The 25,098-nt window shown below is 53.2% G+C and overlaps 1 protein-coding gene across 1 annotated transcript; it reads left to right on the forward strand.

Annotated features, from left to right (window-relative positions):
- The first annotated feature begins 1,935 nt into the window (after positions 1 to 1,935).
- Positions 1,936 to 24,696, forward strand: NLRP13 (NLR family pyrin domain containing 13). Its single transcript, XM_055410550.2, has 11 exons — positions 1,936 to 2,236; positions 8,587 to 8,652; positions 10,071 to 11,658; positions 13,922 to 14,089; positions 16,087 to 16,254; positions 16,616 to 16,786; positions 18,689 to 18,859; positions 19,393 to 19,563; positions 20,308 to 20,478; positions 22,131 to 22,301; positions 24,573 to 24,696. Exons 1-11 carry the CDS (start codon positions 1,936 to 1,938, stop codon positions 24,694 to 24,696), a joined length of 3,270 nt encoding a protein of 1,089 aa, XP_055266525.2.
- The last annotated feature ends 402 nt before the right edge of the window (positions 24,697 to 25,098 follow it).

The following is a 25,098-nucleotide window of genomic DNA, read 5'->3' on the forward strand; positions in this document are numbered from 1 at the left end:
AGGAGTCAAGAAGCCTCCTTCTCTTCAGAGGTGAGTTAAAGGAGTCAAAACTGTTAGTTAAAATCCCTAATTTAATTCGTAATACAATAGTAAATAGTGGTATAAAGACTAAGCTGTCTTGATCCTGACGTCACTGGAAAAGCCTCCATGTTTCTGATGGAGTGGGTTCAGGGGTGGTTTTCCTGGCCTTGGAAGAAGAAATGGTTCCAGGTGTGGTTGTGATTTTCAGACCTCATGGACTCTTTTTTATTTTATTGAAGCGTAGTCGATATACAGTGCTGTGTTCATTTCTCCTGTACAGCAAAGTGATTCGGTTACCCACAGACACACACATCCTTTTGAGTGTTCTTTTCCACGCTGGGTTATCCTGGGAAGTTGAACCCAGCCCCCTGAGCTCTGCATTAGGACCTTACCCCTCCTCTGTAATAGCATCTGCTAATCCAAAGGAGGTTGTTGTTTTTCAGCTGCTAAGTCGTGTCCGACTCTGCGACCCCACGGACTGCAGCACGCCAGGCCTGCCTGTCCGTCACCAACTCCCGGAGTTCCCTCAGCTCATGTCCATCGAGTCGGTGATGCCATCCAGCCATCTCATTCTCTGTCGTCCCCTTTTCCTGCCTTCAGTCTTTCCCAGCATCAGGGTCTTTTCAAATGAGTCAGCTCTTCATATCAGATGGCCAAAGTATTGGAGTTTCAGCTTTAGCATCAGTCCTTCCAGTGAATATTCAGGACTGATTTCCTTTAGGATGGACTGGTCGGATCCCCTCGCAGTCCAAGGGACTCTGAAGAGTCTTCAACACCACAGTTCAAAAGCATCAATTCTTCGGCACTCAGCCTTCTTTATGGTCCCACTCTAGGACAGGTATTTCTCCAGCTGACATGGGAGATTTCATTTACATCAGCTGGGTTTTGATTAGAACCGCATCTCTGCATCCCTCTCCTAGCCGGGACGATCTACACCTGGGAGAGAAGGACCCCAGGATCACCTGTGGCAGGTGGCTTCTACACCTCTCCGGAGACGCGGCTGCGACGGAGAGGGCGGGGATACCCGCAGACAGACCGGATAGGAGCCGGAGGGGCCCGGGGGCCAATCACGACTGCCTCGGGTTCGCGTCTGCGTTCTAGAAACTCAGAGCTCAGAAGACCGCTTGGTGAGTGAGGTCTCCTTACTCTGCTCAAAACTTTTCCTTTCTCTGGCTTTTTCTTTCTTAAGCAGCTTTGTTATGATGGATTTAAAGGTAACGGGGGAAAAAACAGCTTTATTGAGGTGTAATTAAATACAAACAAAAAACACAACACTGCAAACATTAACATGCCGCTTAATGAGTGTGGACGCAGACCAGGGGAGATGTAGCCAGAACCTCCAGAAGTTCTTTGCAGGGTCTCTGTGTGTGGCGGGAACATTTAACATGAGGCTGACCCTCTTACATTTTTCAGGGTACAAAAGAGTATTGATGACTGGGGCCCACATCCCCCAAACTTGCCTTTACAGCATGGGAGATACATAGCAATCCAACAGGATTTTAGCCTTTAAAAGGAAGGGAAAAATAAAGTGTTCGTTGCTCAGTTGTTTCTCACTCTTTGCCACACCATGGGCTGTAGCCCGCCAGCTTCCTCTGTCCATGAGATTTCCCGCAAGAATACTGGAGCGGGTTGCCATATCCTCCTCCAGGGGATCTTCCCGACCCAGGGATGGAACCCGGGTCTCCTGCATTGGGAGGCGGATTCTTTACCGTTGAGCGCCCTGGGAAGCCCTCCTTGTGGAGGAGAGAGGTCAGTAAGCACAGAGAAACAAGGCAGGGCGTGCTGCGTGGCTAGATCAGGCTGCGTGAAGCGGGTGACAGTCGCAGTGCGTGGTCTCCACTGTTTCCGCAGGAGCTGACCCTGGTGCGGCTGGAGCCCTTCTGGAGCGCGGCTGGAGACCTCGCTCCCAGGCCGATGGCTTCCCCTGCTGGCATTTCTGGGCACGATGGTGCCTGTGACCAGCTGCTGTGCCACCTGAGGGGCTTGGAGCCCTGGCAGCTGGAGGACTTCAAACTCGGCCTGCAGTGCCCGGAGCTGCTGCCAGAGGGCGCCCGCAGGATCCCCTGGGCAGACCTGAGAGCCGCGGGCCCCACCGAGCTGCTCTGCCTGCTGGAGGAGCGCTTCCCTGGGAGGCGGATGTGGGAGGCGGCCCTCCGCGTCTTTGAGGACCTGCGGCTGAGCTCGCTGTGCCAGCGGATGCGAGCCGAGCTGGACGGTGAGCGACGGCGGGCGGCGGGCGTTTGTGGGGTCCTCCCTGATTGCTGGTCCCCCCTGAGCGGGAGCCTCCCTGACGGGCTGTGAGAGTCCGGCGCCCTGGCCCGCGAAGGGGTGGTGATGGAAAGACAGCAACAAGAGGGAACTGAAGGTTCAGTTCTATTACTAGACAGCTTTTGTTTCAAAAATATTTACTTTTATTCATTCTTGGCTGTGCTCTGGCTTTCTCTAGTTGCAGTGAGCGGGGCTTCTCTGGTTCCTGAGCACGGGCTCTAGGTGCAGCTGTGGCCCCCAGGCTCCAGAGCACTGGCACAGGAGTTGCGGAGCACGAGTTTATTTGCTCCACAGTCTGTGGGATCTTCCCGGACCAGGGATTGAACTGGTGTCCCCTGCATTGCAAGGCAGATTTGTAACCACTGGACCCACACAGGGAAGCCCTGCATTGTTTTTTTTATTTTTAAAACTTACTTATTTGAGTTTCCCCAGTGGCTCAGTGGTAAAGAATCCACCTGCCAATGCGGGAGATACAGGAGCTGCAGGTTTGATCCCTAGTCTGGGACGATCCCCTGAAGAAGGAAATTGCAACCTACCCAATATTCTTGCCTGGGAAATCCCATGGACAGAGGAGCCTGGCAGGCTACAGTCCATGGGGTCTCAAAGAGTCGGACAGGACACGCACATCAGTGTAAGAGATTTCCCAGTGCCCTACACGCCCTCCGACATTTATTGCTTGTAGACTTATCGATAGCCATTCTGGCTGGTGTGAGCTGACAGCTCATTGTAGTTTTGATTCAGTTCAGTTCAGTTCAGTCGCTCAGTCGTGTCCGACTCTCCGCGACCCCATGAATCACAGCACACCAGGCCTCCCTGTCCATCACCAACTCCCGGAGTTCACTCAAACTCATGTCCATCGAGTCGGTGATGCCATCCAGCCATCTCATTCTCTGTCGTCCCCTTCTCCTCCCTCCCCCAATCCCTCCCAGCATCAGAGTCTTTTTCAGTGAGTCAACTCATTGCATGAGGTGGCCAAAGTATTGGAGTTTCAGCTTCAGCATCAGTCCTTCCAATGAACACCCAGGATCGATCTCCTTCAGAATGGACTGGTTGGATCTCCTTGCAGTCCAATGGGCTCTCAAGAGTCTTCTCCAGCACCACAGTTCAAAAGCATCAGTTCTTCGGCGATCAGCTTTCTTCACAGTCCAATTCTCACATCCATACATGACCACTTAGAACTTCTTAAATATTTAGCAAAGTGGAGTGTCTTTTTTTTTAAATTGGAGTATAATTGCTTTCAAGGTTACAATGTAATTAAAAAAAACAGTAGGAGTAAACCTGGAAGTTGGCTTCTTGATCGTCTGCCCTGCTTTGAATTCTTTTTCCTGGACTTAGTCCAGGACATTTGTTTTTTCCTTATATCGGGGGAGGCCTGGTGAATGTTAAGTGCCCATCAAGAGGTTTTTCAGGTGTTGTTACCAAGAGTGGCCACAAGGCGACAGCATTTCTTCATGCGCTGCTTGATGATTTAGTTTTTAATTTCTACTGGAGTCGAGTTGATTTCTGATTTTGTTTGTTTTAGGTTTACAGGAAATTGATTTAGCTCTACCTAGACGTTTATATATTCTTCTTGGAGTCTTCCCATTTAGGTTATCACAGTATGTTCGATAGACTTCCCTGTGCTATTCAGTAGGTTTTAAAAAATTGTCTGTTTGATATATACTAGTGTGCAGATGAAAGTGAAGAGGAACTAAAAAGCCTCTTGATGAAAGTGAAAGAGGAGAGTGAAAAAGTTGGCTTGAAGCTCAACATTCAGAAAACTTAAGATCATGGCATCTGGTCCCATCACTTCATGGGAATCTGGGAACAGTGTCAGACTTTATTTTTGGGGGCTCCAAAATCACTGCAGATGCTGATTGCAGCCATGAAATTAAAAAACGCTTACTCCTTGGAAGGAAAGTTATGACCAACCTAGACAGCATATTAAAAAGCAGAGACATTACTTTGCCAACAAAGGTCTATCTAGTCAGGGCTATGGTTTTTCCAGTGGTCAGATATGGATGTGAGAGTTGGACTATGAAGAAAGTTGAGCGCCGAAGAATAGATGCTTTTGAACTGTGGTGTTGGAGAAGACTCTTGAGAGTCCCTTGGACTACAAGGAGATCCAACTAATCCATTCTAAAGGAGATCAGTCCTGGGTGTTCATTGGAAGGACTGATGCTGAGGCTGAAACTCCAATACTTTGGCCACCTCATGCAAAGAGTTGACTCATTGGAAAAGACTCTGATGCTGGGAGGGATTGGGGGCAGGAGAAGGGGAAAACAGAGAATGAGATGGCTGGATGGCATTACCGACTCGATGGACATGAGTTTGAGTGAACTCCGGGAGTTGGTGATAGACAGGGAGACCTGGCGTGCTGTGATTCATGGGGTCGCAGAGAGTCGGACACGACTGAGCGACTGAACTGAACTGAGTGTGCACATCAGAGAAGGCAGTGGCACCCCGCTCCAGTCCTCTTGCCTGGAAAACCCCATGGACGGAGGAGCCTGGTGGGCTGCTGTCCATGGGGTCGCTGAGGGTTGGACACGACTGAGCGACTTCACTTTCTCTTTTCACTTTCATGCATTGGAGAAGGAAATGGCAGCCCAGTCCAGTATTCTTGCCTGGAGAATCCCAGGGATGGGGGAGCCTGGTGGGCTGCTGTCTGTGGGGTCGCACAGGGTCGGACACGACTGAAGTGACTTAGCAGCAGCAGCAGCATGTATATAGACTTTCCAGGTGGCTCAGTGGTAAAGAAACCTCCTGCCAAAGCAGGAGACGTAAGAGATGCAGGTTTGATCCCTGGTCCAGGAAGATCCCCTGGAGGACATGGCAACCCCTTCCAGGATTCTTGCCTGGAGAATCCCACGGACAAAGGAGCCTGGTGGGCTATAGTCCGTGGGGTCGCAGAGAGTCAGATGCAACTGAAGCAACTTAGCAAGTGGCTCAGGTGTGTATATATTAACGCCAGCCTCTTAATGTATCCCTCCCAAGTTTTTGTAAAATCATAAGATGGTTTTCTTAGTCTGTGTCCGTTTATAAATGAATTCATTTGTGTGGGTCCATAGATTCCACCTGTCAGTGATATCTTCGCGTGCTTGTCTCTCTCTGGCTTCCTCCTCTTAGCATGATCTCTCCAGCCCCCCATACGGCTGCCGTGGCCTTTTTTCGTCCTGCAGGCAGAGTGTATTCCAGTGTCTAGATGCACTGGTTATGCTTCTTTCTCTGTCGATGGACACTTTGTTTGATTCTCTGCCTTCGGTATTATAAACAGCACTGCCCTGAAAATAATGGTGCATGCGGCCTTTTAAATTATTATTTTCTTGGGATCTCAGGCAAGGAGTGGGCTTGCGGGATCACGGTTTTACTCTGTATTTGGTGTTCTAAGGAATCTCCACAGTTTCCTTCCTGGCCACACCCACCCGTTTACACCCCCTCCCCCCACAGTGCCGGAGGAGTCACTGTCCCCTTCACCGCCCTCGGCAGCGTTTAATCTTTTGGAGGATGGCCCTTCTGAGCGGTGTGAGCTGCTCTCTCCTGGTAGATTTGATTGGAATTTATCTAGAAACTAGTGATGCTGCCTCTCTTTCCATGGGCTTTTTAGCTTCTACAGTGTGAGTACAATTTACCTCTTGAGAGGGCTAATTGAAAGCCTGCCCTGTTTTGAATTCTTTTCTGGTTATTTACCCCAGGACGGTTCTTTTCTTTTTTAATTGGAGGATAATTACAAGTGTTGTGCTGGTTTCTGCCATACATCACCATGAACCAGCCACAGGTACACGTATGTCCCCCGCCTCTGGAACCTCCCTCCTACCCCCGCCGTCCCTCTTAGCGCCGGGTTGAGCTTCCTCGAGCGCACATGTCAATTAGAGCCCCGCAGGCCTGGTGAATATTAAGAGCCGCCAGCTCGGTTTCTAAGTGGTTGTTGCCCAAAGCGGCCACAGGGCGGCAGCATTTCTCCCTGCCCCGCTCCGGTTACCTGGGCAACCAGAGCCTCAGGGCGAGTCCTGTTCCTGGGATGTTAGTGGAGACACGTAAGGCCTGTGTGTCCTTCCCTTTTTTTGTTACCCTTGATCCCCAGACACACCCCAGTTCCTGCGACACCGCTCTGCAGAGGGCGGTGTCCTCAGGCGGGGACCCTAAGGGAGGAGGCTGGAGGTGGGGACCCACCCCCAGGACGCGTGGAGCCCGGGGGACTTTGTGAAGCGCTTCCAGCCCAGAGACCCCACCGTCCATCGGGGCGCTAGGGTTGGCTCTGCTGCAGGAGCGACCCCTGGGTCTGGAGACGGTGGGCTCAGGCAGAGGGGAACAGGAAGGCCAGGTCCGGGGGGCTCACTGCGGGCACAGCCTGCCCAGCGCCCTCAGCCCCAGGACAGTCCCACCGGGGGACCTGAGCCTGCTCAGGCCCCAGGGCCGCGACACCAGCCCGGGCCCCCAAGGCCCGAGGGGACAGTTCTTCTGTCTTTTTCTTCCCCTCCCTCCATGTTTATTTTCAATTGGAGTGTATAGGTGAGTTACAATGGTACGGGATTTTTTTTTTTTTTTTGGTGTACAGAAACTTCGTTCATTTATGCACAGACATGTATGTGTTCTTTTCTGGTCCTCTCCCATACAGGTGGTTGCAGAGCGTTGAGCAGGCTTCCTTGTGCTCTGCGGTGGGTCCTTGTGGGTCCTTGTATAAACCGCAGTGTGCCTGTGTTCTCTTGTCTGCTGATCCCTCCCTGCCCCACACCCTTCCCTTTTGGAAACCGTAGTCTCTTGCTTTCGTCCGTGAGGCCGTCTCCATCTCCTCAGCAAGTTCACGTGTGTCCGTGCGCAGATTCCAGCTCGCAGCGGCGCTGTGCGACACTTGTCTTGCCTCTTCTCGCTGACTTCACGCCGTGTGGCCGCCGCCTCGCGTCCCCGTGGCTGAAGGCGGCAGCTGCCATCCCTTTCTGAGGCGGGCTGACCCTGCCTTGCGTCCGTCTGCCCGCCTCCTCCGCCGCCCCGCGCTCCTTCTGCCCTCAGGTTGCTTCTGCACCGTGGCTGTTGGACCTGGTGCCGCTGTGCGGGCGTCTTTTAAAGTTTTGGTTTTCTCTGGATCTGCGCTCGGGTGTGGGATGGCTGCGTCACATGTACGGTGGGTGCTTAGCTGTCTCCTGCTCCAGCATAGGGAGCTGGTGATGGACGTGATGAAGCAGTACCTTACAGAACCCGGTAGACGGCGACCAACGCAGGGGAGAGGACGGGAGGGGAAGGGCTGGGGTGGGGAGGGCAGGGGAGGGCGCGTGGGGGCGGAGAAAGGCATGCGATGCATTCTTAACAGGTCATCAAGTACCTTTTTTGTTCTGCTTTTACAGCAGGTGGAAGGGCAGGTATTTTTCTTTTTAAACTTTCTCGGAGCACGGCTGCCTACAGCGCCCGCTGTGCGGGGCGAGCCGGCCGTCTGCAGCCCGCGCCCCTCTCTGGGGCTCCCTGCGGCCGCGGGCGCTGAGTAGCGCTCCCTGTGCTGCCCGCCGGCTCTCCTTAGGCTCCTGTTCACGCGCAGTCCCCCAGGCCCTCCGGACCCCTGCCCCTCTTGGTGTCCATACGCTTCCTCTACTTCTGCTTTGTAATTAAGATCTCTGCCAATCTTTTCAGACTCCACGTATATGTAATTCATACACGATATGTGTATTTCTCTCTCCTGACTTACCACACTCTGACACACTTTAGATCCACCCAGGTCACCCGGAGCTAAGATGTGAGCAAAGACTCCAAGGGGACAGAGTGAGCCAAGTGGAAATGGGGTGGGGGGTGCTGGCTGGATCCAGGGTCCCAGGCAGTGGTATTTTTTTTTTAATAATTAAACAAAATTTTAATTGAAAGATAATTGCTTTACAGACTTTTGTTGCTTTCTGTCAAATCTCAACGTGAATCGGTCACAGGTGTACACATGCTCCTCCCTCCTGAACCTCCCCCCCATCTCCCCGCCCACCCCACCCCTCTAGGTTGCTAGGGAGCCCCTGAGTGAGTTTCCCTAGTCAGGCAGCAGATTCCCACCGGCTGTCTATTTTACGTATGGTGATGTAAGTTTCCGTGTTACTCTCTCCATGCGTCTCGCCCCCTCCTCCCCTCTCCCTGAGTCCATAGGAGTGCGCTTTTAAGATGAGCTGCGGTTTTGCAAAGGAGCATGTTTTCAGTGTGGTCAGGTGGATGAGCCGGAAGGTATGACGTTCAGTCTCTTTAATCCCACGTCTGGTAGAGAAACGGTTGGTTCTGCTGAGATCAGCTGTGGTTCTGGGCTTGTTTTCCAGCTGGGCCGAGTCTCAGCATCCCATCCTCACTGTTTCATTTCAGAAATGTCACAGGTGTGCAGACTCCAAGATCCAAACCAGGAAGAACCAGAGACGCTGGAAGAGACAGGTTTGTAGACTACCTCAGGATGATCACAGACAAGCTGCTCGGCGGAACGCGCATTCCATGCGTTCTACTTTTGCCTGCCTTGAAATTGCCTTCCAGTTACAGTGTGCCAGAAACTAGCCGATCTGACCTTCTGATCAAGCCTGGAAGAGCAACAGGTTAACCGGACATTCCCACTAGGTCCCCTCTAAGGGCTTAGGTACAGTGTCCGTCTCTGGACTCTGCACTGCAGTGATAGGTAGCTGTATTTTATTTTTTTACAAAATTGTAACAGGTTGCATTGTATTTACAGTTAAAAAAACATTGGCTATATTCCCTGTGTTGCAGACAGCATCCTCGTAGCCTGTCTCAGGACCAGTAGCTTGTACCTCCCCTCCCCCACCCTCTATATTGCCCCTCACCTTCCGTCTCCCCATGGGCAACCGCAAGTTTGTTCTCTGTCTGTGAGTCTTCTTTTCTGTTCTGTTCACTAGTTTCTTTTTTTAGGTGTCACATATGAATGACACTGTATGTAGGTCTGACTTAGCTCACTTGGTATAACGGCCTCCAAGTCCATTCCATATTGCTGCAGGTGGCATCACTATTCTTTTTATATCTGAGGAATATTCCACCACACACGCATGCGCGCGCACACGCGCGTGCGCACTCCAGGTCTTTCTTATCCATCGGTCTGTTGATGGCCATCTAGGTTGCTTCTGCATCCTGGCTGCTGTCAGCAGTGCTGCCGTGAACGCTGGGATGCATGTGTCTTTCCCGACTGTGGCTTTCTTCAGATATTTGCCCAGAGTGGGCAAGCAGTTTTACTTTTCTGAGGAACCTCCACACTCTTCTCCTCAGTGTCTGCACCAATCTCCATTCCCCGCCCACAGTGTAGGAGGGCTCCCTTGTCTCCACACCTCTCCAGCGCTTACTTCTCATGGACTTTTTGATGATGGCCATTCTGACCAGTGTGAAGTGATACCTCATTGTAGGTTTGTTTCCTTTTTTAAGTTTTTCATTTCATATTGGAGTAGGGCTGCCCCACTGGCTAGGGTGTAAAGAATCTGCCTGCCAATGCAGGAGACTCGGGTTCGATCCCTAGGTTGGGAAGATCCCCTGGAGAAGGAAATGGCAACCCCCTGCAGTGTTCTTGCCTGGAGCATCCCCTGGACAGAGGACCCTGATGGGCGACAGTCCACGCGGTTGCAAAGAGTCAGACACGATGTAGCAACTATAGAGCAACCACAGTGTGTTAACAGTGCTGTAACAGTTGCAGGCGGGCCGCGAAGGGACTCAGCCCTACCTGTGCCTGTGTCCCTTCCCCGCCCAAACCTCGCTCCCTGCGCCCTGTAGTTCCGACTTGCCTCTCTCTGGCCCTTAGTATTGCTGAGCATCGTCTCAGGCGGCTCTGCGCCGACTGTGCCGCCTCCCTCCCTTTTCAGCCCACAGAAGAAGATGCAGGGAGAGGCTGAGGGCCCGGATCCTGGCCCTGTGGGACCGCACGCCCTGGCCGGAGGACCACATCTACCTCCGGCACGTGACGCAGCGCGAGCACGCGGAGCTGCGGGCCCTCCTGCACCCGCGGGGGGCCGGGGCGCCGCCCCTCACCGTGCTCCTGCAGGGCGCGCCCGGCGTGGGCAAGACCACCCTGGCCACCAAGCTGGTGCTGCACTGGGCGGAGGGCATCCTCTTCCGGGGCCGCTTCGCCTACGTCTTCTACATCAGCGGCCACCGGCTGGCCGAGCTCGGCGACACCAGCTTCGCCGGCCTGCTGGCCCTGGACTGGCCGGACTCGCAGGTCCCCGTGGATGAGTTCAGGGCGCACCCCGAGCGGCTGCTGTTCGTCATTGACGGCGCGGAAGAGGTGATCCTGGGCTCTGACGGCTCCGCCGGCCGGCCCGGCGCCGACTGGTACCAGGAGCTCCCGGCGGCCAGCATCCTAGTCCGCCTCCTGAAGAAGGAGCTGGTCCCCGAGGCGACCTTGCTCGTCACCGCCGGGCCCCCCGGGGGCCACGCCCTCCGGAGGCTGCTGCTCAGCCCGCGCCGCGTGGCCATCCCGGGCTTCACCGAAGGGGACCGCCGCGAGTATCTCAGGAGGTTCCTGGGGGACCCGGACGTGGCCGAGGAGGCCTGGCGCCGGGTGCGGGGGTCGGAGACCCTGGTCCGTTCGTGCGCCGCGCCGCTGGCGTGCTGGGCCGTGTGCGCCGGCCTCAAGCGGGAGCTGGCGGGCAGCCCGGCCTCGGCGCCGGGCGCGCCCACCCCCACCAGCCTCTATGCCCGCCTCTTCTGCAGCCTCCTCGCGGGGCCGGAGCCGGGTCTGCGGGCCGGCAGCTCGGCGGGACAGTGGAGGGCCTTCTGCGCTATGGCCGCCGAGGGGCTGTGGCTGGCCGCCTTCACCTTTGCGGGAGACGCCCTGGAGCGCCGGTGCCTGGAAGGCCCTTTCATCGACGGTCTCCTGCGGCTGCAGATTCTTCGAAGGGTCAGCGATTGTGAGCACTGCGTGACGTTCGCTCACCGGAGCTTCCAGGCGTTCTTCGGGGCCTTGTTCTATGTGCTCTGGGGGACCCGAGGCTCGCTGGGCGGGGTGCCCCGGCATCAGGAGATGAGGCGGTGGCTGAACGACGCCTTCGCTGACGCCAACCCCTACTGGCGCCAGATGGTGCGCTTTTTCTTCGGTCTCTTAGGATCAGACCTGGCCAGGCAACTGGAAGAGGCCTTGGGTTGCCAGATGTCCCCCGGGGTGGCGGCCGAGGTGCTGGACTGGGCGGAGGAGCTGGAGCGGTGCGGCGCTTTCTCTGCGCACTTTGACTTCCTGTGGCTCTTCCAGTGCCTGCATGAGGCCCAGGACGAAAACTTGGCCCGGCGGGTTTTGAATCGCCTCCCGGAGGCCGACCTGGACATTCAGGACTGCGAACACCTCTGGGTCTCTTCCTTTTGCCTCAAGCACTGTCAGAAGTTACGGAAGCTGAGGCTCTCTGTCAGCGGCCGGGCCCTGGAAAAGAGACGGACTTCCGGCGTGGGGACTCCGGAGTGAGTATTGTGGACGCCCTCCTCCTTGACTGACTTTGGCTGCCCCCTCAGGCTCTGCCCACGTCCTTCCAGGAGACTCTGGGGGTGTGGTCTGTTGTGTTATCATTGTGGTTTGTTGTTGTTTGTTGTTTGGTTGTTGAGTCATGTCCGGCTCTTTGTGACCCCATGGACTGTAGCACACCAGGCTTCTCTGTCCTTCACTATCTCCCGGAGTTTGCTCAAACTCACATCCATTGAGTCAGTGATGCCATCCAACCATCTCATCCTCTGTTGTCCCCTTCTCTTCCTGCCTTCAATCTTTCCCAGCATCAGGGTCTTTTCAAATGAGTCAGTTCTTCGCATCAGGTGGCCACAGTATTGGAGCTTCAGCTTCAGGATCAGTTCTTCCAGTGAATATTTAGGGTTGATTTCTTTTAGGATTGACCAAACGTTCTAGATCAATTCCAGTCTGTGAGCACTTTTTCCTTTAGGTTTTATGTAGGATTCCCTGGGTTCTTAACTCTTCTACTTAGGGGTAATTTTTGTATCTCAGACCCTGCATGTTGAAGGTTTATGTACCAGGCATCATGAGATGGTATCTACTTGTGTCAAATTGGTGCCCGAAACTCAGTGGAGGGGCGTCTGGTATTGTCACTCAGAGGTGAGAATGCACAGTTCTCTTAGTCCGTGTGGCTCTGAAGTAGCCCGACCTGGGGCAGTGCCCAGCTCTATTTCAGAGCTCCGGACCTTCCATAAAATGCCCTGTGGCTCTCCTCTGAGCATGTGTTTGAGCCAGAGTGGGGCCAGTGGTGTCACCAAAATCTTAAAGCTTTCTCTGAGTTTGTTCCTTTGTGCTCCTGAAAGAATATTTTAAAATACTTGGTTTCCTCTGGTTCTTCTCCTGTGACCGTTTTTATCCTGTCCCTGACACGTCTGGCTTTCCGGCTGGATGATAAGGAAGCTTAGCTGTTCTCCTAAATTCAGGTCCCAGAAATGTTTTCTAAATTGTTATCCTGAAACAGGAGTTGCTGTATATGTTCTCAAACCCTTTCCTGTTTAACCCTCAAATTTTCGAGAAGGACCAGTTCAGTTTTGAGTGAAGACGTTGAAATGCTGAGTAGCTTAATTTCTTTGTGTTCATCTGACTGTGATAACAATAAGGTGCTTGGTTTGGGGGTGTGCTGGCAGGAGGAGAAGGGGACAACAGAGAATGAGACGGTTGGATGGTATCACCAACTTGATGGACATGAGTTTCAGCGAGTTCTGGGAGTTGGTGGTGGACAGGGAGGCCTGGTGTGCTGCAGTCCGTGGGGTCACAAAGAGTTGGGTGTGACTGAGCGACTGAACTGAACTGATACTTACCGGTGATCATTTGTCCTGTCTTGGAATCCCTAAAACTTCAACAGGTGACTATTTTGGTGATGTTCAGTATTGGGTCACGTAAGTGCTTTTACTACAAGTGATTTTCCAAACGTAATCTCAACTTATTATGAGAATTGACGGCCACAACATCATCCCTCACTTTATGTGTGATCATCCTAGGGCGTGAGGAAGTTTCAGACCGTCCCTGAAGTGAAGATCTGATGTTGAGACTGTTTCCCGCTTCTCGACAGCACGGATTCTTACTGGCTTTTTCCCCTCCGTGGTTTTAAATGCTGTATTAGTATTACTGTTGCTCAGTTGCTAAGTCATAGCCTCTCCAACTCTTTGCGACCCTGTGGACTGCAGCACGCCAGGCTTCCTTGTCCTTTACTATCCCCCAGAGTTCACTCAAACTCATGTCCATTGAGTCAGTGATGGCATCCAACCATCTCATCCTCTGTCATCCCCTTCTCCTCCTGCCCTCAATCTTTCCCTGCATCAGGGTATCTTCCAATAAGTTGACTCTTCTCATTCAGGTGGCCAAAGTATTGGAGCTTCAGCTTCAGCATCAGTCCTTATAATGAATATTTAGGACTGATGTCCTTTAGAATGGACTAGTTGGATCTCCTTGCAGTCCAAGGGACTCTCAAGAGTCTTCTCCAGCACCATAATTCAAAAGCATCCATTCTTCGGCGCTCAGCTTTCTTCACAGTCCAACTCTCACATCCATCCATGACCACGGGAAAAACCACAGCCTTGACCAGACGGGCCTTGGCTGGCGAAGTGGTGTCTCTGCTTCTCCGGCCGCGCTGTCATACTCGGGCCCAGCAGGTCCTCCTGAGGGTGTCCTCCTGCCTTGGCCTGGGCCTTGGCTGGGTTTCATCTACTCTCATCAGCTTTCTGTCTTGTTTCCCCCACGAAGGATGAGGGTTGCCGGTTTCCCGATGCATCAGTGGGAGGATATTTGCTCAGTGTTTTGCAGCGGGAACCTGAGCGAGCTGGACCTGAGTAACAGCAAGCTTAGCACTGCCTCCATGACGAGACTCTGTCTCAAGCTGGGAAACCCACGGTGCAGACTTCAGAAACTGATGTAAGTGTGAGATGCTCACGATTTAAGAATGCAACTGGAGAATAACCCAACTTATTTTATCTTTTGATGACGGTCATAAGTATCTATCGGCCAGAAAGTGAGCTGGGCGCTTACGAGAATAAAATTGAGGGACTTAAAGTCATGAAGTTCCTACTTAGGCAGAGTCGACTGAAGTTCTTTAAAAAATGACCATCTGATGGAGTAAGAAGTGGCAACCTGGTCAGAGACCTGACCTTTCTAGAGCAAATCCCTTCAGAGCCATTAACGGCTCAGTTACTGTCATGAATCATGGCTCTAGAATTAGTATGTGGCATTCCCTTGCACGTGGCACCCTGTATTTCTACTTGGTTTATTTGAGTCTGACCTTTTCGTAGGTTTTTTTTTAATTTTGCAGCATTGTGTTGGCTTCTGCCAGACAACAAGGCGGATCAGCCGTAATCACACGTCCATCCACCTCCTGCCTCCCCCCTCCCTCCCCCTTTGAGGAACAGCAGCCTGTCACCCCCCCAACCTTATGTCAATCGCATGTATGCACTGGAGCTCCTCTTCATCTGCCCCCCCCTCCCTCCCCTCTGCGTCCACAATTCTCTGCCTGCATCTCCACCGCTGCCTGCAAATAGGCTCACCCGTACCATCTTTCTAGATTCTGTATACATGCGCTGACATGCAGTGTTTGTTTTTCTCTTTCTGACTTTGTATAACAGGCTCTAGGTTCATCCACGTCACTAGAATTGACTCAAATGCATTGTTTGTGACGGCTGAGTGCTATCCGTTGTCTATACGGACCACACCTTCCTTATCCATTCATCTGTCGCGGGACATCTAGGTTGCTCCCGTGTCCCGGCCATTGTAAACAGTGCTGCGGTGAACACTGGGGACCCGACTCTATAATAATTTAGCTCTAGGGCACCCGGGCGTCAGGAGTTCTGGCGCACGGGCTTAGTGGCCCTGCAGAGTGTGGGATCCTCCTGAATCGGGGATCGAACCTGTGTCCCCTATAGTGGCGGGCAGATTCTTAACCTCTGGACCACCAGGGAAGTCCCAGAACAGTTACTTCTTGCCTTCATGGAGCTTCGTTATGACAGAGAAACAAAGTTTTTTTTTTATTTTAAAGATTTTTTTTGTGTGGACCATTTTTAAAGTCTTTATTGAATTTGTCACAGTACTGCTTCTGTTTTTTTTTTATTTTTTCACTGGAAGGCCTGTGGGATCTTAGTGCTCCAGCCAGGGATTGAACCCATACCCCTTGCACTGAGAGGCAGAATCTTAAACACTGGGCCACCAGGGAGGTCCCTGGGGAAACAGACTTCAGTGTTATGAGATGGTGACTTTGCCCAAAGAAGGAAACCAGTTCAGCAACTCCGGGCGTGAGGAGGATGTTTTGTGTTTTTAAATGGGGGAGCCCCACCCCCATCTTCCCTTGTTGTTCAGAGTTCAGAGTCTTCTGACTCTGTGCGACCCTATGCACTGTAGCCCACCAGGCTCCTCTGTCCATGAGATTCTCCAGGCAAGAATTCTGGAGTGGGGTGCCATTTCCTCCTCCAGGGGATCTTCCCGACCCAGGGATCGAACCCGCATCTCCTGCATTGGCAGGTGGGTTCTTTACCACTGACCCACCTGGGAGGCCCATATACACCCAAAAGTATATAAAGCAGACAGCCGGTGGGAAGCTGCTGTATAGCATAGGGAGCTCAGCTGTGCGATGACCTAGGGGGTGGGATGGGTGGGAGGTGGGAGGAGGGTTCAGAGGGAGGGGGCCTGTGTATGCCCGTGGCTGGTTCATGTTGATGTGTGGCAGAGACCACAACACTGTAAAACAATTGTCCTCCAGTTAGAAATAAAAATCGAATACAGTTCAGCACCGCGACTCCCCTCGGTGTCTGGGTTCCTCTTGCATCACATCCCTCGTCCTAGCACTTGGGCGTGTGTGCAGTGTTGGAAAGATGAGCCGCAGGAGCGTCTCCTCTCCAGCGCTCCGTCCCTGCATCTCTCCGCAGCTGTAAGTCCGTGTTCCCTGTGGAGGGTCTGAGGAAGCTGGGCATTCTGCTTTGCGGTAACCGGCACCTGACCCACCTGGACCTGAGCTCCAACAGCCTGGGCGCCACTGTGTGCACGGGCGTGTTCAGAATGCTGAGGCACTCGACCTGCAGCCTCAAGTATCTGTGGTGAGTTGCTTCGTTCCAGGCCTGTCCCCAGCTTCACGCGTGGCTTTGAGGACTCACTGGGAGGGCTGGAGTCAGCGTTGCAGGAAAAGGATGCGAAAGGTAGCAAAGGGGGAGAATGCATGGGGGTGGAGCACACATGCTAAGTCGCTTCGGTTGTGTCCGATTCTTTCTGACCCCATGGACTGCAGCCCGCCAGGCTCCTCTGTCCCTGAAGATTCTCCAGGCAAGAATACTGGAGTGGGTTGCCATTTCCTCCTCCAGGGCATCTTCCCGACCCAAGGATCAAACCCCAGTCTCCTGCGTTGGCAGGCGGGTTCTTTACTGTCTGAGCTGCCAGGGAAGTCCTGGGTCTCTCCAATAGGTTGGAGTCCTGTGGCCTGAGCGCTGAGGTTTGCCATCAGCTCTTCACAGAACTCAGCAGGAACTCGAGTCTGAGCTTCCTCAGCCTGGCGGACAACGACCTCTCCCACGTTGAGCTGGAGAGACTGCGGGAGCCCTCGGGGACGGCCGTCTGTGCCCTGAAGGGGCTCTCGTAAGTTGCCCTGCTTCCGCAGAAAGCCCTTCCTTGCAGGATCGCAGGGCAGAGAGGGGGCGTTGGTGGGGCTGCGTCTGGGGTGCCTTTGGGACCCCCGTGTTGTGTCTCCCTCCTCCCGACATTGATCTCGTCACCCTCATGCCTCCCACCTCTCCCCTCGGCCCCTACTCGGTGCCTCTCCCCTCTCCTCCCCTTGGGGCCTGTCTCTGCCACCCCTCCCCTCCCCTTCCCTCCCCTCCTCTCCTCTCCCCTCAGGCTGTCTAGGCCGCCCCTCCCCTCCCCTCCTCTCCCCTCCCCTCCTCTCCTCTCCTCTCCCCTCAGGCCGTCTAGGCTGCCCCTCCCCTCCCCTCCTCTCCCCTCCCCTCCTCTCCCCTCAGGCTGTCTAGGCCGCCCCTCCCCTCCCCTCCCCTCCCTTCTCCTCTCCTCTCTGGCTGTCTCAGCCAGCTCCCCTCCCCTCCCCTCCCCTCCGCTCCCCTCCCCTCCTCTCCGCTCCCCTCCCCTCCTCTCCCCTCAGGCCGTCTAGGCCGCCCCTCCCCTCCCCTCCCCTCCCCTCCTCTCCTCTCCTCTCCGGCTGTCTCAGCCAGCTCCGCTCTCACCGTGTCTTGGCTGTCTTGACCATCGCTGCTTTTGACTGTCTTGTCTCACTTCCTCAGGCCTCTGCCAGCCTCCTCTAATCAGGCTGGTTTTCACCCAGGGGCGATTTTGTCCTGCCGGGGACATGAGTCAGTGTCTGGACACGTGCTTGGTTTTCACATGTGGGGAGGGGAGTTTGCTGTTGGCATCTAGTGGGTCAGGACCGGCTGTGATCAGACCCTCCAGAGACCTGGAGCGCGCGTGCTCAGTCACATCCATCCCTTGGTCACTCTTAGCGACCTCTGTCCGTGGGATTCTCCAGGCGAGAACACTGGAGTGGGTTGGCCATTTCCTCCTCCAGGGGATCTTCCCGACCCAGGGATTGAACCCGGGTCTCCTGCAATTGGCAGGTGGATTCTTCACCACTGAGCCACACGGGAGGCCCCATGGAGACTTGCAGGGGCCCCCAGTCAAGAATGATCTGGCCCAAAGGTCAGCAGGACTGAGATGGAGAGATCTTTTTTTAAAAACGTTTTATTCTGTGTTGGGGTACAGCTGATTAACAGACAATGTTGTGTTAGTTTCAGGTGAACAGCAAAGAGTCTCAGCCAAACATATATATGTGTCCATTCTCCCCCACACTCCCCTCCCTTCCGGGCTGCCACTTGGAGCAGAGTTCCCTGTGCTCACAGCAGGTCCTTTTCGGCTCTCCGTGTTAAATACAGCCACGTGTGCGTGTCCATCCCACACTCCCTAACAATCCCTTCCCCATCCTCCCCCGCCGCCCCCCAGTAAGTTCTTTCTCTGAGTCTGTGAGTTCCCTTTTAAATTAAAAATTTTTTTGATACATATTTTATCTTTTTTATTGTTTAAATTATGAAAATATGATAAACAGGAGGTTTGGAAAACACAGAACAAAGTTACATGTAGTTCCATTATATATTACAGTTGTTTAGGTAGATAAATGAGGATTTTTAGTTGGAGTTTCAGCTTCAGACTCTCAGGAATTAGAGTGAACGCACAGAGAAACAGAAGGATGCAGCAGACCTGAAAAGCACCAGGAACCAATTCGACATGATTAAGATTTACTCGGTTTTGTGAGCCTCCTTCGGTTCCGTAAGGTCGTTTGTGCCGTGTTTCCGATTTCACGTGCGAGGAATGTCGTTCGGTAGAGAAGTTGTACCTCTGCCCCCCCACTCTCCTCCTCGGGGCTTCTCTTCTTTACCTGACTGAATCTTTGCACGGCCTTGGGCCCCAGGACGGAGAGTTGGGGAGCAGAAAGGGAGCCGGGTGTGGCGGGGCTCACCAGGCGTTTCCCCGCTGCAGGCTGGAGAAGGGGAACCTGTCGGTGGCCGCCTGTGAGGACCTGGCCTCGCTTCTCACCAGCACCCCCGGCCTGACTCGACTGTGCCTGGGACTGAACCCGCTCGGAGACGAGGGCACGCGGCTGCTGTGCGGCGCCCTGACTCGGCCCGAGTGCGTCCTGCAGAGACTGGAGTGAGTCCCTCCTGGCTCGGTGTCCAGGGGGTGGGGGACCCTCCATGGGGCGGCCCCTGTGGGGGCAGCAGCTCTATCCGGGGACCCTTTGCATCCTTGGGCTTCCTGGGTGGCGCTGGTGGTGAAGAACCTGCCTGCCCATGCAGGAGCCCTGGGTTCCATCCCTGGGTCGGGAAGATGCCCTGGAGGAGGAAACGGCAACGCACCCCAGTGTTCTTGCTGGGGAATCCCACGGACAGAGGGGCCTGGTGGGCCACAGTCCCTGGGGTCATAAAGAGTCGGACATGGCTGAAGTGACTGAGCACATTTGTATAAAGCTCAAAAAAGCAAAACAAAAGATGCTTTTAGCTTTTTAACCCGGTCGTGAGTGACGGGCACATGCTTGGTGTGCTGGATGCGTCAGCCTGGGGTGAGAGAGGGTCACGGGCGGGTACAGGCGTGTGGACAGGACTCAGGGAGGCCCGGGGGGCGGAGGGCGGGCCTCGCCCGAGCTGCTGTCCTGAGCGCCCGTCTCTGCGCTGCTGGCGGCACAGGCTCTGGTGCTGCCGGCTCGGCGCGCCCAGCTGTAGGCATCTGTCGGACGCCCTCCTCCGGAGCCGGAGCCTGGCGCACCTGAACCTGAGGAGGAACCACCTGGGAGACAGCGGAGTGAAGCTTCTGTGCACAGCCCTGGGCCGTGTGGACTGCGCCCTGCAGAGCCTGAAGTGAGTCAGAGGCCAAGCAGCTGGGGTCTGAATCCAGGCCCGGAGGCCAGGCCCCGGCGGGCTCTTGGTTTTGTTGGAGGTGGGAATGTGTGGGTGGGGGCTGGTGGTAGCGTTTGTTCAGTCGCTCAGTTGTGTCTGACTCTTTGCGACCCCATGAACCGCAGCATGCCAGGCCTCCCTGTCCATCACCAACTCCTGGAGTCCACCCAAACCCATGTCCAGCGAGTCGGCAATGCCATCCCACCATCTCCTCCTCTGTCGTCCCCTTCTCCTGCCCTCAATCTTTCCCAGCATCAGAGTCTTTTCAAATGAGTCAGCTCTTCCCATCAGGTGGCCAAAGTATTGGACCTTCAGCTTCAGCATCAGTCCTTCCAGTGAACACCCAGGACTGATCTCCTTTAGGATGGAATTCTCTTTGATAGCAAAAAAAAAGAAAAAGAGTCTGGGTGCTCTGGGGGTTAGTGCTGCAGGGAGAAGTCCTGAACACGGACGAGCCCACTGATGGCCTGCGGGCGGGCGGGGAGAGGGCCGCGTGGCTGTTCCTTCTACTTTCTTCCATTCACGGGTCCGTGGGGCGCCCAGGGGTTCAGACCCCCTAACCAGCAGCCCCCTCTTTCTGGGGCTCGGGAGAAGCCTGGTTTTGACATCGCTCTCTTCCTTAGCAGACGGGCTGGAGCACGCAGACAGGAAGGGTTCAAGGGCTGCTTTTCCCTCGTGTGTATTTTCCCTTTTTTCACCTTGCAGCTTGTCACACTGTTCTCTCACGGTGGCGGGCTGCTGTGAGCTTGCTCACGCCCTCAAGCGCAACGGTCACCTGAAGATTCTGGACGTCGGGAACAATGACGTTCAGGACGCGGGGGTGAAGGAGCTGTGCAGCGTCCTGAAAAGTCCGAGTTGTGTGTTGCAGACACTTGGGTGAGTCAGTGCTTTTTCTTTCATTTTTTTTTTTTTGGTTACCTTTTCTTCTGGTAAAACATTGAATTTACGGAAAAGGTGCAAAAGGGGTCCAAAGAATCGCCATTAACCTTTGAATGAGAGTCAGTGGTAGTTTGTGTTCCGCCTGAGAGATTTATTCTCTAGTCTCTCTCCTCTCCCATCTCTCTGTGTCTATAACATCTGCCATCTGTGCATCCGTCTGTCACCTATGGATTTATGTGTCGGCCTCGGTCACTTTTGCCTTTGTATTGCTAGTAGCTAGCTAGTGTTCTTAGATTTTTGCATTTGAAATTTAGAAATGAGATGGAAAAAGCGTCATAAGGGAGGGTCCTGTTACTTTTGTCCTTTTGAGGGCCTTATACATGAGCACATCCGCTTTATACTAAAATTATTTCTTCCATATTCAGTTCAGTTCAGTCGCTCAGTCGTGTCCGACTCTGAGACCCCATGAACCACAGCACGCCAGGCCTCCCTGTCCATCACCAACGCCCGGAGTTCACTCAAACTCATGTCCATCGAGTCGGTGATGCCATCCAGCCATCTCATTCTTTGTCGTCCCCGTCTCCTCCCACCCCCAATCCCTTCCAGCATCAGACTCTTCTCCAGTGAGTCAACTTGTCGCATGAGGTGGCCAAAGTATTGGAGTTTCAGCTTCAGCATCAGTCCTTCCAATGAACACCCAGGATTGATCTCCTTTAGAATGGACTGGTTGGATCTCCTTGCAGTCCAAGGGGCTCTCAAGAGTCTTCTCCAACACCACAGTTCAGAAGCATCAATTCTTCGGCGATCAGCTTTCTTCACAGTCCAACGCTCACATCCATACATGACCACGGGAAAAACCATAGCCTTGACTAGACGGACCTTGGTTGGCAAAGTAATGTCTCTGCTTTTTAATATGCCATCTAGGTTGGTCATAACTTTCCTTCCAAGGAGTTAGCGTCTTTTAATTTCAGGCTGCAGTCAGCATCTGCAGTGATTTTGGAGCCCCCAAAAAATAAAGTCTGACACTGTTTCCACTGTTTTTCCATCTATTTCCCATGAAGTGATGGGACCAGATCTCATGATCTTAGTTTTCTGAATGTTGAGCTTCAAGCCAACCTTTTCACTCTCCTCTTTCACTTTCATCAAGAGGCTTTTTAGTTCCTCTTCACTTTCTTCCATATTAAGGCAGGCTAAACTTCAGTTTCCTCATCGGTCAGGTGGGGTTGAAGATATCCCCTGCCTCTTACAGGATTGGTGTATGGATTGAGTGTTACCTGTCAGCACTTGGAAAGTGTCTGGTGTGTGTTAGCAAGTCTGTTTCGGCAGCACCTGTGCTGTGTGCATGTCTTCAGGCGTGTCCAGCTCTTCACGACCCCACAGACTGTAGCCCGCCAGGCTCCTCTGTCCATGGGGTTCTCCAGGCAAGAGTACTGGAGGGGGTTGCCATTCCCTCCTCCAGGGGATCTTCCCCACCCAGGGATTGAACCCGCGTCTCTTGTGTCTCCCTCATTGGCAGGCGGATTCTTTACCACTGAGCCGCCTGGGAAGCCCTTCAGTAGTGTGTTTCCCCCTAAATCCTGAGTCCCTTTTGTCTCTAACTCCTGCATCTTGGAGGACCATCTTTCACGCTTCTGTCCCACCACCCCTAGGCTGGAGAAATGCAGTCTGACGGCCGCTTGCTGCCGGCCTCTGTCCTCTGTTCTCGGAAGCAGTAAAAGCCTGGAGAACCTGAACCTTTTAGGAAACGACCTGGGGCCGGACGGAGTCAACAGGCTGTGGACGCCCTTGAGAAAGTCGACGTGCAAGCTGCGGAAACTCGGGTAATCCCCCGACTCCTACACAGGGAAGCAGCTGTCGGGGTGGGGATGAATGGGATGAGGTCCTAAAGTGAGCCTACAGTCCAGTTTCCCAGGGTGTTCAGTTTCCCGGGGCGGTTCTGCCAGCAGAACTTCCGGTGACATATATGGGGTCTGTATCCACGTTGTCCAGTAGAGGAGCCACTAGCCACGCACAGGTACTGGACACTTGAAATGTGGTGCCTGTGATGGGCAAGCTGACTTTTTAATCTTTAGGCTGAATTAACCAGCCACGGGTGGCTGGTGGTCCCCAGACTGGATGGCGCGGTCCTACGCACTTGGTGTTTCGGGGAGTGAGCCCCCTACTTTTCTCATTCTGGCGCTGACCGTGTGTTGCTCAGACAATCACTCAGCGACTTCCTTCCCAGAGCTGACCTTGGGCCGAGCAGGAGGGCGTGGTAGTTGGTGTGACATGGTCGTGGGCCTTCTCATCGTGGTGTGTGTTTGTCTTTGGGAGATAACAAATCCAAGACCCGTGACAGCAGGGTTCAGTTCAGTTGCTCAGTTGTGTCTGACTCTCTGCGACCCCATGAATCACAGCACGCCAGGCCCAGGGTTAGCTGCCGTGAGTGCTGGGAGGGATGCTTCAGGTTGTGGTGGAGAGCAGGGTGACCTGGGTGGTGAGGGAAGGCATGTCTGGGAGCTCCCGGCGAGGCTGGAGAGAGGAGCTGTGTGTCCAGCGGGTAAGATGGACAGTGAGGGCGGTGTGTGCCCCGAGGAAGTCGGAGGAATGTGTGCGGAGCCCTGAGGTTGGACCGAGCTCTGCGTGACCCTTGGGGGCATTGCAAGAAGAGCATTTTATTTATATTTATAAAATATAAATTAAAGCATTTATATTTTTAAACTTTTCATTTTGTGTTGGAGGATAGCCGATGAACAATGTTGAGATAGTTTCAGGTGAACAGCGAAGGGACTCAGCCACCCATAAATATATCCATTGTCCCCCAAACTCCCCTCCCATTCAGCCTGCCACATGACACTGAGCAGAGTTCCCTGTGTCTGCAGTAGGGCCTCGTTATCCATTTTAAATACAGCCGTGTGTGCATGTCCATCCCAAAGTCTCTATTTTTTTTGCCACTGGCAACCATTAAGTTCGTTTGAAAGAAGAACATTTAATTAGAATACTTCCCACCTTGTCTCATATCCTGGAGATGAGGTCAGAAAGATAAGCTGTGGTTTTACTCATTTATTTTTTTGAGAAAGACCTTAAACTAAGCACGTTTTAGCAGGAATCCTCTTCAATACCAGGGAACCTTGCCCACTTTGAGAAGCTGGTCAGAATCTGTACCCTGAGGATTTCGTATCATCAACTTCATAACTAAGACACACACTCAGTTTAGTTCAGTCGCTCAGTCATGTCCGACTCTTTGCGATCCCATGAATCACAGCCTGGACACACATTAAAAGTTTTTATTGGGGTCTAGTTGCTTTACAGTGCTGTTGGTTTCTGCTGTGCGGCAAAGTGTGTCCGCCGTCTGTATACCTCCATCCCCTCTGTTTGGCATTTCTTCCCATTCAGGTCGCCGGAGTGTTGAGTAGAGTTCCCTGGGCTGTACAGCAGGTTCTCGTTATTCACCGATTTTACACGCAGTATCAGTGGTGAATCCGTGTCAGTTCCAGTCTCCCAAGTCTTCCCACGCCCACCACCCCCCTTATGTTTGTTTTCAAGGTCTGTGTCTCTACTTCTGCTTTGTAAGTAAGATAGTATATGCCAGTATTTTTCGGATGCCGCGTATATACATTAATATACGGCATTTGTTTTCCCCTGACTTCACTCTGTTTGACAGTCTCTAGGTCCAACCTCGACTCTGCAGATGCTACGTCATACATCTTAAAAAATGGCGATGTGGCTGATTTATAACTGTGCTGCTTTCAGGTGTAACGCAGAGTGACTCACTTATGCATTCTGTCTGGTATATCTGTTCTTTTCTATTCACGTTCCCTTCCCTTGTAGGTTACTACAAAATGTTGAGTCTAGTTTTCTATGCTGTGTAGGCCCCTTGTGGTTGTGCTTTTCTAGGGAATGCCCTGTCTTATGTTTGTTTCAGCATCTTTCCTGGGATTTCCCGTCTCTTTCCTTTGTGCTTTTCTGTGGAAAGGAGCCCTAGTCCCTTGGGATCTGTGCATGAAGCTGGAGGTAGAGAGAGACCCATGGGATGGTAAACAAAAGTTAGCCGCCCATCTTCACATCCCACCCTGTCTCCATCTGCTCTCCTCCTGCCTCTACTTTTGCAGGCTCGAGAAAGACTTGTGCTCTGTAGTGAGCGCCGAGTTGGAGAAACTACACGAGAAGGGGTGCTTTTTGAGAGTCAAGTCTCGGTGGGACTTTAATGATCCTGAAGAGAGATGGTGGTGGTGACCCAGCGAGGAGACACCACAGGTTTACCATGGCCCGTCCTGGGAGAACAGCCTCCCGGCCGCGAGCGAGGTCAGGAATTTCCGTTCACGGGGACGAATGAGCCGTTGCCTCCAGGATGCCTCTTCCATCTGTGACAGCCAGCATGACAAAAGCTCAGTCTCCAGACTCCCAACCCGAGTCTGTATTTGGCCCAAGATCCTACACAGGCTCGCCTGTGAGTTTTTTTTTTTTTCCCCTCATTGGTGTAATAATTTAAATTCTTGGGGCCATTAAGAGGATTAAATAAAGCAAAGGATATAAAAAATGTCTTGAGGAAATCGAAAACTTCCTTTCTCATGGACTGAGAGGTGTGATAGGTGTAGTTATAATTCCGTAATTATAATACTGTGATGAAATTAGCCT

This window comes from Moschus berezovskii, chromosome 22, assembly GCF_049115385.1.
Source record: "Moschus berezovskii isolate FMDL1 chromosome 22, NW_MosBer_1.0, whole genome shotgun sequence".
In the NCBI taxonomy this organism is placed as follows: Eukaryota; Metazoa; Chordata; class Mammalia; order Artiodactyla; family Moschidae; genus Moschus; species Moschus berezovskii.

Bases quoted from the DNA above. Each gene is read 5' to 3' on its own strand.
- NLRP13 (XM_055410550.2), top strand. From the start codon at position 1,936: ATGGCTTCCCCTGCTGGCATTTCTGGGCACGATGGTGCCTGTGACCAG. The intron at 11,659-13,921 runs GTGAGTATTGTG...TCCCCCACGAAG, and splicing joins TCCGGCGTGGGGACTCCGGA to GATGAGGGTTGCCGGTTTCC. The intron at 18,860-19,392 runs GTGAGTCCCTCC...CTGGCGGCACAG, and splicing joins TGCGTCCTGCAGAGACTGGA to GCTCTGGTGCTGCCGGCTCG.